Source organism: Micropterus dolomieu, linkage group LG19 (genome assembly GCF_021292245.1).
Source record: "Micropterus dolomieu isolate WLL.071019.BEF.003 ecotype Adirondacks linkage group LG19, ASM2129224v1, whole genome shotgun sequence".
Classification (NCBI taxonomy): Eukaryota; Metazoa; Chordata; class Actinopteri; order Centrarchiformes; family Centrarchidae; genus Micropterus; species Micropterus dolomieu.
Window position 1 is genome coordinate 9,539,856 of NC_060168.1, and position 14,222 is coordinate 9,554,077.

Genomic DNA, 14,222 nt, shown 5'->3' on the forward strand with positions numbered 1-14,222 from the left:
TCTAGTGTATGTGTGTCTGCAGATATGTTGCCGTAGCCCTGCTGTTTATCATGTTGATGTTACATGCTACAGCTGGTGTTCTGATATTTATACTTGGTGGCAGCTAACATGAAATAACGTTATAGCCTACCTCAGAGTCACTGTAGATTAAGTAGATTCCAAATTACTTAGCAGCCACTTGGCGGGTGACCCCAGTTTCGTTTTCCACCAAACCCAAAATTTACCCGCATTTGGCGCTTGGCTGGTGTTAATTATGGACGCTGTCCAGGTTGCTCCTCAGCCACTGGGTATCCACAAGCCAGTCCCATTATCCACACCGCCCAACCAGCAAAAGTATGCGTTAATCAACCATTAATCGACCACCCAAACCCGACCCGCAAACCACCATCTTTATGCATTATAGCAGTACAATTGTCAGGACAACTCTCCCAGGTGCTTATCCTGAGAGCAGTTAGGAACTGTCTGTGGGTGTGTGTTTGAGAGAGAAAGAGAGAAAGAAAGTGATAGAGAATGAGGACAACCCATACCAGTAATATTTTCTAGTAAGCTTACACGAACCTGCCAAGTCAAGTCTTCAGAGTTCACAAATCTGCCTACCAGAACCTCTAAAGCTCCGTAATTAACATGGTTTAACATGGTTCCGTGGTTTTATGTGGAGTTATGTTCTGTTATTATTTAACAGTCTTCAGGTGCAGTGACTTTCTGGAGTCTGCGCTGGTTGCTTGGCAACCTCACGGTGCGACAAAAAGAAGTCACAGCCTGTAACTCCCAGTAAAACCACAACATGTCATTTTAACATCTCTGTTTGGGTTTAGATTAAAAAAAAACTAGACATATGTAGGTAGTAAGCTTTCTATGTGCTAGTAGGTGGAGACAGGGCCAGGCCAGCTGGTCCTCCCTGTTTAAAGTTTTTATGTTAAGCTAACCTAACCGGCAGCTGGCTTCTCGCCCATAGACTACACACCACATGAGAGTGGTATCAATCTTGTCACCTATCTCTAGTAATTAGAGTATTTCAAGAAAACTACTCCTTTAAGACACTTATTCACATCAGTGAAATAAATAAAGTGCAGCATAACTCAAACTGCCTTCAATAATTCCAAAACAAGCTTTTTTGTTCCATCCTAAAGAAATGCAGACGACCACTTCTAGTGAAAATTCTTATTTTTGTATGTTCACTTCATTGGATGGACAGGTTTCCTTTTTGGATCTTATTTATGATCATTTGAGCTTCACTCAGATGTTTTATATGAGTAACAAGTATGCATACTTTTCATTGTCATTTTTTTCTTTGTGTTTCACCTGGCATTTTTACCTTAATTCAACAGGAAATACAGAGAGATGACAGAGGACAGAGAGGATGGATGACATGGGAACCAGTAAAGTTGCAATTACTATACACAGTCAGTGTCTTAAACCCCCGAGACCACCAAGACGCACCAGATGCTTTCTTATTTTTCTCTAATATAAGATAGAAATAAGAATGCATTTCAAATAAGGCCCATTGTATCTTACATTCTACCTACCAGTTGCATGAGTGAGGCCCCAGACCTCCTGGCCATAAACATCAGTCTTGTTCCAGACCAGCCTGTGGACCAGACCAGGCCCAGCGGGATACCAGCGCTGGTACAACCTTCCCTGGACCGATGCACGAACATGCACCTTGGACAGACCGCCCAGAGGGGAGATGGGGGACGACGGGGAGGGAGGTGTGAGGAGGATTCGCAGCAGAGAGAGGTAGCCTGCAGCGCGGGTGCTCACATAGTTCAGCTTTGTAAAAGCTCCTGGGATTGAAACTTCTTCCTGCACCGCCTAGAGAGAACAAGATGGAGAGCAGGGTGATAAATACAGGTGACAGAAAGTGGAGAAATGAGAAATGTGACAAAGAGAATGATAAAGAAAGTATATTATATTATTACATTATACATGTATAACATTATAAGTGCTATTGGCAGGTACATGAAGAAATAGCTTACAAAAAGTAAGGTGCAGTAAGTATATCAAATATGTGTTAGGCTTAAAAAAAAAAATGAAGAGCACAACTGTCTTTCTTATTGAATGAAATGAACACTGAATGATATTTATCTTTGCCATGAGGGTTTTATTTTAAATAAAATGTAGGAAAAATCTACCCTATACCTCACAGACTAGCAAATAAAAAGCCATGTTCATCTCTCTGATAAACAGTTAACGACATGCTGCAGCAAACATTTATTCATCCATTACATTATTTCTCTTGGCTAAAATCGGATGCGTTGAGTCAGTGATTACCTTAAATCAAATTATCTCTAAGACGACTATCTAATACATTTTCATGAAATGTCTAAAGTCACCGATTGCAATTCTTAACACAGGTGGTTATTAAGCTCACCATGAACACTATGCACTGTTTTTTTCGATTTATTTGCTTGCTTATTTGTCGTGAAGAAAAAATATTCTTTCATTCTGAGGACCTGTTCATTCCAATCTCATCTGATTTTGCAAAAGGAGCTTTAACTGTGAGGCGCAGATGATGTGTTGTGGATATGAATAATAATATAGACAAGTAAAAAAATCACTTTCCTCTGGCACAAAGGATCATGTAACCATAGCACATATTGGATTTGACATTTCCTGCAGTCTATCATGTTTCCAGGCAACCAACGAGAAAACAACTGCGCACCAAAAATTTTAGTTGGTACTGAAATAGGTCAGGTTTTGGTCACTGTAAAAAAAAAAAACAACAACAAAAACAACATCTTTGGAGTCACACTGAAGGGTAAATATATAATCACCAGTCTGACCTCCACACCTGACTTTCAGTCGCCTAATTTGCTTTTGTGGTGGGGAAGTATATGGATGGAGTACAAATTTGCATTTAGCTCATTCTTTTTTTGCGTCATGCAAATATGAATTGAGCTAAATTTGCAAAATCCGGTGAGGCCAGGTTGGTTTGTTGCTGAGCTGTTACAAATTGAGTCTAAACTTTATTATTACTGCCTGTCATCTGTAGACATGAAGTAGTGCATTGTTACATCTTATATAGAAGATCTGATTCTAGTAAAGTAGTTTTGTACCTGCAGCTCAGGTACTGCTGGCCCCTTCTCTGCACATGCTCTTGTGTATCTGGGAAGCGGGTAGGGCAGGACCAGCGGGTAGGGACTCAAAACACTCCTGATGTCACATTTAGGAGGTTGAGATTCCTCCCTGGACATTGTCACTTGATCCAAAACCAGAAAGTTGTTGTTAGGCGTCCAGATGGTGCGTGTCTGTGGCAGGAAGGGTGGGCGCTGGAACATCAGGGTCATCGACATGGCACCCAAGGTCACCAGGTCAAAACTAGAGTTAAATGACAGTAACACAGAATAATACTGGAGCACGGGGAGTTCAAGAGAAGCATATCTGTGTATTTTGTGTGTGGGGAGTCTCTACCTTCCATCTTGTCTACTGATAGTGTAACCATACTCTGGATGCTGTGGGAAGGTGATGTTGACTCCAACCAGAGGAGAGCCATCTTGCAACGCAACGCTACCTCGAATCACAGCTACTCGACTGGAAAAACAAAGACGGGGAGCAGGGCGGGAGAGAGCAGGAGAGAAAGAGGTATACAAAGAAGGGGAGAGATGACAGGTTTACAATGATGGAAAACATAATCATTGTTTGAATAGAGAGGCATACTGCGACACACTAGCCAAACGACCTTGTGCGTGAAGAAAAAGCAACTTCATTTATTCTGCTCAGTATAATTCCCTTCTTTAGCACAGAGAAATCTGCCAGTGATTGCCAGGATACAAGAACCATAAATATAGCTTCACCCACAGTAAAACCTTTCAACACCCTGTCATATATATATAAAAAAACAACAACTTCCACATCATGTTTATATTACAGTGACAGTGGTAGCTGCAGCAAAAAGAGCTGTGTTGTCCCTTAAATAGCCCTTAAACCATCAGTCACATCTTGACTATCTTGAAATATTCATCTTGATTTTGCAGGTAGAGTGTGAAATACACTGCTTAAATCTGGAAAAATCACTGAACTGGTCAAATGAAGACAGATGTAGACACACACACACACACACACACACACACACAGACACGTTCATTGATGGAGCCTATCTGTTACTCCAGAAGAGGGATAAATGAAGGATGGTGAGGTTTCTCTGGGTGGCTGCATTGCCCCGTTTGTTACTCCTGTTCTGAAAGCCACCATCGATTTCCTCTCTGAAAAAACGGCCACATAATTAATTTATTTGTTTATTTTACAAGTGAACTGGGGTGGGATGGGGGGTTGCTCTTTGCCATTTTTCAGAGAGGCATCACTTCTCCTTTTCCAAACCGAAGTTTCTAGGTCATCACCATGCTGGTGAGATGTATTTCCTCTCTGAGATGGCAGTGAGAGGCCACTGAAAAATTTATGGTGACACCTTCACGACTGGTGTAACTGAATGACACATTAAGCATTAATATGTAACAAACAAATACTGTTCAGTTGTAGGCTGACACTGATGCCAGAGGACAATGTACTGCCGTGTGACTGTTTATCTCCATGGGGACACAGATCAGTAAGATGTATGCACAGTCGTGTGAACATGTGAAAAAGCCTCATTCAAATGCAAACACATACGCCCTCATTAAACAAATAATGGGCAATGGATGATTTAATGCATTAATACAGATGTATTACCTACAACTCATGTCTTTAGTATACTTAACAGAAGGACAACTCAAGGACACAGACACACAAAACAAATACATGAAGGTATTTGCATGCACAGTCAGAGCTAGGCACACAAAGAATAAACAAGCACATACCTGGTATCAAAGGGCACGTCTCCAGGGAGAGTGTGTGTGGCCGCTTTGCCGAGGAGGAAGCGTATGCGGCGGTAGAAGCTGTGAGTGTGTGTGCTGGTGGGTAAGGGGGGTGTGATGGGGGGCAGCGGGCTCTGCTGCAACAGGGCCAAAGGGTCGGCCGAGCCGTGGCACAGAGGGTCAGAGCCACAACTCAGCTGCTCACAACAGTCTGGGTCTACACAGTCTATAAGGCCATCTGAAAATGGACAGGAAGTTAAATAGTAAATGAAATACACATTCACACACAAACAGTGTAAAACAGGAGTTGATTGCTTAGTGGGTACTTGAATGTATGCGGTCAATATAGGTGAATCTTTAACATCTTTTTAAGATATAGCTTATAAATGTTTTAATAGATTTAATAGATTAAGATGCTGAGAACACATTTATTCTACTGTACCTGCAGTGGAAAGACATGAGAACACACCATAAAACCTCAGAACTGCCAAGAAAACTGGAGTAATCTAATCTACAACAATGAACTGCATCATTATCACAAGTATCAATCAAATGAGATTCATTAGGAGCCATCAGTGTATAATTATAGCTTATATTGCAGTAAATCAGACCAGCATCACCGGCATTATTTGAATGTGATCCATAAAAGTCTGGCATAAACAATGAACCGCAGATACAAACTGAGGCGGCAGGAAATAGGAGTCACACTGGCATTTGTGTTTCCCATTTCAAGCCTGTTTCTGAAAAGGCAGGAAACAGTGCTGACATTTAAATGCATCTGACCACAGAGCAGAGAGTTAAAGGCCAACAATATTCTATTATAACCTCCTCCTACAAAGGTAGCTTAGTACAATGGTTGATTTCCATAAGATTCCCTACTCCAACTTGAAAGCATACTATTAATTGTATTTCTAATATCACTGTCATTAAAAGAACACACACATTTTTCACTTATCATGCAGGCAAGGTTGTTAACCATAACACAAAGAAGCAGAGTAAAAATTTTGATTTTGAAAATATGTATTACATATAAATAGGAATGTGCATGTCACTTCATTGCCTATTGTGTGGGAAAGTGTTTTTTCAAGAGGAAGAACAATAACTGCGCTTCGCTCCCCCATCCAGGCGGAATAATTGAAACTCTCTCTTCAAAGTTCTTCTTTATTCTCTGATTACTTGTGATAGCATCTCTCCATCTCTGTCTATCTTCAGAGACAAAAAGATTGCTGCAAGAGAGGGCTATGAGTGCTTACGGTATATCTGCCAATTAAGGGAGATGGGTGAATTGTGTGGTAGAAAATGATGGTATTTGAAAAGCTACAAAATAAGGTGGAAGGATAGAAAGATAAGAGAAGTGTAAATGGTATCCATAAGGCTTTGTTAGTGAGTCTTTCTCCAGCATAATTATCCCTAAACTCAACAGTTTGACATCTACAGTACAAACACTCAATCGGTGTGACGCCCTTTTAAAAAGAGTGTAAGGTGTGAATGAATTTATAGTTAATGCTCATATACAATGTCTAAGTGCACAGTGTGACAGTTTGTTATTTCTTAAACGTCACAGATGAAACATCCAATAATAACAAAATATAATCGGAACCAGAATAAGAATCAGAACATTATCTAGTAATACAATACAAAAACCCTCAGTGCCTACACTGTTGGCAGGCCACGGTCCTGCTATGACTCACTTCTTTTATCCAACCCATATTTTATAGTCCACAAGACATTTTTTTTTTGGATGGGTGTGAGGTTATAATCCAGGGTAGGGACCTGTAATTCATGTTTTGAGCAGCCATCTACCCTGAGTCTCTATTGGTTGGCTCAGTCAGTCATACATCTTTGGTAAACAATGTTACAGCTACAAAAGAACATGTGTGTGTTTGAGGTTTTCCTGTGTGCACAGATTCAGACGCCACTCATCAGAAAGTTTGGAACCACACACACACACTCGCACAAAAAAAACAACCAAGGCAGCTTGTACTCCAAACAAAAGCGACACTACCTTGTTTACAATGATGGATTACAGCACCGGCTTAACAGGCATGTCCATAATGGATATTTGATGGAATGGGCACAGTTGAAAGCAATGTAATCTTGCAGTATATTCTTAAAACTTGTTATGTATTGAAGAACGGCCTTAGATGGAACTGAAATGGCGAGGAAATGATGTGCAGAGCTCCCGCTACTGCTGAAATGTTCCTTTCTTGTCTCTTAACCTGAGGATAGAACTACACAACTACGAGGCTGAGCGACACACACCCCTCACCTGTCACCAAACACCTTATAACCAAAGAAGCAGAAATCTATTCTGCATGGTTTGCTTTATTTAGACTTGTGAAAATTTCTCTGAGTGCCTTTTATCCTAGTAGGTGGTATGCATATTAGACATTTAGCTGTGATAAGAGGAAAAACATACACACTTGCAAAAATGTGCGCGCGCACAGACACACACACTCGCAAAAATACATATTCAATATAATAATGACCAGTAGGACTCTGCGGGAGTCTCAGCAGGGCTGGGACGCCACAGAGGGATGAAGGGGAGGAACAGTGAGTCAGATTTTTTCAGCAGGAGAAACAGGAGGAGAAGTAATGGAATGGAATGGACAATCTGCCAGAAAACAGAAAGGAAGAAGGTAAGAGAGACAAAAAGAGATAGAAAATGATAGATGATGTTAGAATGTCACCTCCGTCGTTGTCTGTTCCATCACTGCAGTCAGTTTCCATGACAACGCTGCATCCGGGCCCACTCCATCCAGTCTGGCAGACGCAGCGCCAGCCGCTCTGCTCGAGGGTACAGCGCCCATGCCCACTGCACAACCCTGGGCAGCCGTCTGAAAAGTTGGGTCCCACGTGCACACACACAAACACACACACACACACACACACACACACACACACACACACACGTTTGGCATTTATGAGCATGCTGGAGGAGCAAAATATGAAATTTAAATCCTAAATAAAGATATATTACCTTTCACAACAACATCCAAATCATGAGTAACTGCGGGGGGAAAGAAAGTGAGAACTGGGTAAGAGAAAGCAATTGCAAATGGAAATGATCCCAACAACAGCAGCACCTTTTTTTAAATCCTATTAATCACACTAATCCAAATATCACAAGGAATAATTAAACACTCCCACATGTGCACACACACACACACACACACACACACACACACACACACACACACACAGAGCTCACCAATGTTACAGTGCTCTCCCTCCCAGCCAGGCTGGCAGATGCAGGTCCCGTCGTGGCACTGGCCGTGTTCCTCGCAGCGAGGATGGCACGCTCTCTGGTCGCATGCAGCGCCTATCCAACCCTCCTCGCACTGGCACTGGCCCTCTGAGCAAACACCGTGGCTGCCACATGGCACCGGGCACAGCTCTGTTGAACAGGTGGGTGGGGATATGCGTGAGAAAAAAAGCGTGTAAGTGTGAGAGGAAGAGAGAATGTGAAAGAGGGAAACAAATGGAGGAATTGAGCGTTTGAAAGAAAAGGTAAAAGAGGCACCGGGGACACGGAGAGAGGAAAAAAGTAGACAACTCGGAGTTGGGGGTGAGTCATCGGATATAGGTGAGAGAGAAAAAAAAACAAGCGATAGAAGAGGATAACCGCAGAGACTAAAAAGTCTACTTTCTCACAATACACAATCTTCCCACCTCTAATAGCTGAGCTCCCTTAAGGAGAGGAAGAGTGAATAGACTCATAATAACAGCCAAATGATTCGTATTTGCGCCGCATATTCAAACTACAGGGACTCCAATTCAGCTCTATTATTCTTTTTACTGACATTTAGATCAGATTTGGTGGGTATGTATGTTAATACCCTTTCTTTTTCTTCATCTCTCCATCTTTGTCTTTGTCAGCTTTCCCTTTTCAGTGTCCCTTTTCCCTCCCTCTCTCTTGCAACATCCCCTTTAAAATTCTTTCCTCCTCTTTTTGTCTATTTCCGTTTCCACATTTCTCGGCCCCCCTCGCTTTCTAACTCTCTCCCTCTCTCTGCAGAAGCAAAGCCTCATCCATCAGTAAAGAGAGCAAAGTGCTGGAGGCACACAAAGACTACTTATCCATCTGCAGTAAAAAGTTATTTCAATTTAAATATACATAGCATGGAGAGGGAGGAAAAAGTGGATTAAAGTTGGAGAGTTTTTCAGCTCTCTATTAGAATTACATTAGCTTAGCTATGCTTCAACAAGACCAGGACGTAGAATTGCTTGGTCCTTTTGATTAAAAGCCTGGCAGGTAGAGAGAGGCCGCTCATATCTCAAATATTCAGCCACGGTCTATCATTATCATGGGCTATATCACTATAATAAGGCATGCATACACCTGAGAGCAGGAGGTAATGCAAATTGCCTGCAAATCATTGGTGTGCATGGTAAAGCGGATCCTTCACAACACCAGTGTCAAGTTAGTGTGGTGGAAACAGTGCTATAATGGCTATTTTCCTCTCCGTCATTCTCCCCTGCAAGGACAACGGCAGTTTTCTCACTGCATACCACAGAGTACTGCATTCAATTTGAAATAATAACAAGTCCTTTACTTTTCTCGTTACAATGGCTCCCTGCCTTGTCCTCACAATCTGTGTAGAATTGCTGTCTATTTAGGCAGGTGGAGTTAACTGACTAAGGAAAGTTTGGCAGTTATAGCTGTAGAAAGGATTCACAATCATATTTAACAACCACACATTATCAAATGTGTAGTATACAGGTAAACAGGTACGCATCATCTGCAAATTTTAAAATGCCAAGCTAAATGTTCCTCAGAGAAGCAGTCTCTAAAAAGGCCTCGCAGCAAAGTGAGAATAGATGTCTTTTCTTTTTCTCGCCTGCCTTTTTTCCTCATTTAGCTGAAGGGAATATGTGTGTGCGCCTGTGTGTGCACGAGCATGTGTGCATATGTGCATGAGTAGATGCGTGTAATCGAAAAAAAATAATAAAGGCACAGTAAAGTGAGTGCTATTGCAAGAGGGGGGAGGGTGTGCTCCAGAGTGCTGCCGTGCCGAGAGTCATGAGGGGAAATCTCATTTACGACCAGCATGAAGAGAGTGCAAAAACTCACATGCAAACACTCGCACATGCACGCACACACGCACACATACATAGACCCATTTCACAGAGTGGCTGCAATCCATATTTCTCTCTCATGTCTATCAAATCGCCAGAAAATAGTATCTGGCAAGACCATGTGTGCTACAAGAACACTGGCAAACCAGTGATGTGCAGTTACAATTTTCAGTGTTTTTTTTCTGTGGGTGAACAATAATCCTCAGGTTTTACCAGTGTAGCAGTCTGGTCCCGTCCAGTTGGGCTGGCAGGCGCAGGTGTCTGACTCAGGAAGATAGGTGCCATGTCCTGAACACTGCTCCTGACAAGCTGGCAGCGGGTCATCACAGCTCACTCCTGCCCAGCCTGCCGAGCACACGCACTCCCCGCGCACACATACACCGTGCCCGCCACACTGAGGGTCTACGCAGTCCACTGCAGAGAGAGAGAGAGAGGACCAAAAGGAAAAGCAAGAATGAGTCAGAGGTGAGGGAAGGGAGTGAAAGGGTGGGGGGCACGCCTGCCTCATTATAATCATCAGTTCACCGAGTATGAAAGCAGTGTTCTTTGCATCCCATCCAGGAGTTAACCACCCTAGCTACAATCCCTGTATCTGTTCCACAACATTACACTTCATAGGACACTTAGAACTGGGGCTTTGATAAGGGGTGAAATGGGTTGATTCGTGTGTGTGTGTGTGTGTGTGTGTGTGTGTGTGTGTGTGTGTGTGCGTGCGTGCGTGCGTGCGTCTCATGGTGGTCTGTGCTACGCTGTGTTAGTGAGTGTAATTACAGCTCTGAGTGCCAAGCCAAAGCTCAGCACAGTTCAGCTCAGCTCAGCTCCGCCGCTCAAGGTCAAACACCTGACTCAGTCTCTACAGGCCGAGATACTGGAGGCAACAGCAGGGAGGTCTTAAGGACAGCTGTGCCATCAGGTTATGATCAATTGTCACATCATAATTAGTTTTAAATATTATCGTTTTGTTTGTGTTTGCTAATTAATTGAGCGGTTTTACAATGGACAGCTGCAACTAGAGGATATGACTAAGCCCAGGCTGGTTTCCTGTAGAACTGTAAGGTGCCTCATTTATATTTCTGTCATTTGAAACCTAGGCTGTTTTTCACTTTCTTTGCTAATGTGTTTTTGTATTGGCTACAATAATATTAAATATAAAACTATACATACAGCATCCAGCAAATACACTTTATACATACAATAATTTGTTATTTTCAAAATAATTTAAGTTGCTTAGAAATGCCATTATTTATCATGCCAGTGGCAGTATACATGACAGCTGGGACAGGGGGAAATATTTTTCAAACTATCTGAAGTTGTTTGGGTTTTTTCCTGTAAGCCTTTCGACACAGCATACAAATCTCTATATAAACAGATAGAGTGGAGTTTCAATGTTATTGTGATCCACCTATAAGAACCATGTTGATATGACATGATACACTTTAGTACTGCCAGAAAAAAAAATAAAACATTGTTTTCATTTGAGATGAACATGTTTTAAGTTCTTGCCAGCAGGGTCACCAGCATTCTTTGGATGGTGTAAAGAGGAAGTATAATGTTGCCATGGAGTTAGTGAATTAGCTCTGCACTAGCTGACCACTAGCTGAACACCATAAAAAGTCATACTGAATTATCTACTTACAGCAGGTATGTTTCTGTCTACCTGAATAACCTCCTTTTAGCTCTGTTTTGGTCTCCACCAACTCGGATAAATATCTCTTGGCAAAGGTTTCTTCAGCATCTAAGCTATGTTCTACTATGTTCACTAGCGAGTCTCTAACTTTGTCTGCCGACCACTCTGTGCAGGCCTGCTGCAGCTGGAAACTGGGTTGATGTGGGCGGAGCTGGTGGCTAGAAAACCAAAGCAATAATGAAGGTTTTCCTTGTTAAAGGGAGTTTTTGCTTATCCATATTGATGGTCTAAGGACAGAGGCTGCCGTATGCTGTACAGATCGTAAAGCCGTTTAGGGCAAATTTTTGGGCTATATAAATTAAAACTGACTTGACTGATTTCACTTGACTTGATTAAAATGCTCCGTAGAGCTTATGGGTTCTGCAGAGTAGGGTGATAATTCTCTGTGGGTTTGTCACTACGAGGGACCCCTGCAAAATTAGTCATAGTCATTTGATCCATTGTCAATATAAAAATATTGATTGGTGCAGCATTAAATCGATTGCTTACCTTAATCAAAAATAGCTAAGTTATTAATTTAAATGCGTGTAAGGGGAGCTGCTTTCGTGACATTATGAGGTGTGTGCATCTACGTCTGAGAGTGTAAAACGTCCTACCTTGCTCACAGTTCACCCCCTTGTAGGCCGGGCTACATATACAGATTCCCTGGATGCAGGAGCCATGGTTGGAGCAAGTGGGGTCGATACACTGACCTTCCTCCACGTTACACTCTGCCCCCTTCCATCCTGCCAGGCACACACACCTTCCTTTTTCATACACGCCATTGCCGCTGCACAAAACGGGGCATGAATCTGCAACAGGACAAACACAGATTACACCCACTTACTCAGTAGAACACACATGCAAACACACGCACACACACACACAGTGCTGCAGTATATTAGCTGGGAGACCGCAGTAACCTACTGTGAGTGGGGCTGCACTCTCTTATCTCAGCTAGTGCGCGGATTCAGCAAATCCTCATGCAGCCTCTGTCTCCCTCTCTTTTCTCTCACAAACACACGCTCATACGCAAGTACACACACACACACACACACACACACACACACACACACACACACTCCAGCTTATCCCTCACGCTGTTTCAATTTACTCAAGCACCACCTGAGCCTGGCTACCACGGCAACCCAGGAATTGTAGAAAATCCCCCTAACGTCACCTCACTCGCTCTGAACAGGCCGTGAAAACAATCGTGAAAACGGAAGATTAGGAAAGAGAGCATTAGGGGTTTATAGAACGAGGGTGGAAAGCAGAGCTATCACCATGCAGAGATGGAGAGCTGTGTGGCTAATGTAATGACAGCCAGGTAGAATAAAGTCAGCGAGTGTCTGATGACGCACTGACAGTTACCCCCCCGCCCCGCCCCACTTTGACGCTGGAGGAGGTATGGCAGCTCAAGACTTCAAATGGATTAGGAAGACGAATCTAGAGCCAGCGAGTTTTCTTTTTCAGGGAGAATTTGCAATGAAGGCCCTGTGCGTTCATGCATGGGGGCAAGCGGTATGTGTTACATTCGTGATCGACCCAATTCTTTTCACCGTTCTTTTTATCGTTGTGAACACTGTACCAGTAACGTTACCACTCTAGTCACAAACTGTCTCACAACATTATAAACATAGAAACTTGCCCTTATTATCAGGTCATCCCCCACCACTGATGCTTTTTAGTCTCGTCTTTAGTCTCGTTCGAGTCAATTTAGGGACACTACTGCTTAAATGTTTGTTTCATGTTTCTATTAATTGCAGTGTGTTTTTTATGATTGATCTGTTTTTTTTATATTGCTAAATTTGTACAGCACTTTGTTCTACACTGGTGTTTTTTAAATGTGCTTTATAAATATATTTACTTGAATAGTCATGTTAGTGGGTCCATCAGTATGTGGCATCAGCTGGGAGGAGTTTAAATGTTTTCTTATATTAAGTGTTACTTGAATTACATTCAAGGCAATACAACTTTATTTACATAACACATTTCACACAGAGGGTAAATTCAAAGTAATAAATACACTGACAAAGCAGAGGGATTTTGCATCACCTTGTGTAATGTTTACAATGCAGATCATCAACATTAGGTCTGGCTATATGAATTATTTATTGCTGCTAAACCTGATTCACACATGCGAATTGAAATTATATTTGTGGGATGTCTAAGTTTGAATCAGATAAACGTAGTAACCCACGCCCCCTAAAAAAAGAGAGAGAGAGAAAAGAAAAAAGAACTCGGAAAAGGAACGGAGACATAAGATCCGGCTCCCTTCAATGAGCCGTAATTCCCATCACTATTATGTGTTTGTTTGATCCTTTTGTTAAATCTTAACACTCTGTACCCCACGGTAATAGATTCACACTTCACTTTTTACAACTCTTGCCAAAACTTGCTGTCTAACTTTTCAAACTGAGAATATTATAACGCGAGCAAATGAGCGAAGATGAAAGGAATGAATAAATGATGAGCGTAAATAAATCACAGGGTGTGATATCATATCAGCTGTTTCTACACAATGAGACAGACACAACTACAATGATTTTACAAAGAAGGACAGGGGGAGAGAGAAAGAGAGGGTCAGAAACAGAGACATGAAATGAAAGAGAAATAGAAGAGTAAAAGAGACAGGTGTAGCTGTGAAGTTGCAGTTAAAGGAATGGTGATGTTCTATATTTTTCCTA

At 42.1% G+C, this 14,222-nt stretch overlaps 1 protein-coding gene across 8 annotated transcripts in view; it reads right to left on the reverse strand.

Annotated features, from left to right (window-relative positions):
• tenm1 (teneurin transmembrane protein 1) overlaps window positions 1–14,222 on the reverse strand; it is a 116,517-nt gene that overhangs the window by 59,635 nt on the left and 42,660 nt on the right. For all 8 annotated transcript variants that reach the window (XM_046031049.1, XM_046031056.1, XM_046031050.1 and 5 more), the window contains 9 exons: window positions 12,153–12,347; window positions 10,083–10,283; window positions 8,002–8,187; window positions 7,771–7,800; window positions 7,481–7,627; window positions 4,794–5,028; window positions 3,412–3,531; window positions 3,057–3,318; window positions 1,527–1,812 (listed from right to left, as the gene is read on the reverse strand). In XM_046031049.1, coding sequence (XP_045887005.1) covers window positions 1,527–1,812; window positions 3,057–3,318; window positions 3,412–3,531; window positions 4,794–5,028; window positions 7,481–7,627; window positions 7,771–7,800; window positions 8,002–8,187; window positions 10,083–10,283; window positions 12,153–12,347 — 1,662 coding nt within the window. The remainder of the gene's footprint in view (window positions 1–1,526; window positions 1,813–3,056; window positions 3,319–3,411; window positions 3,532–4,793; window positions 5,029–7,480; window positions 7,628–7,770; window positions 7,801–8,001; window positions 8,188–10,082; window positions 10,284–12,152; window positions 12,348–14,222) is intronic.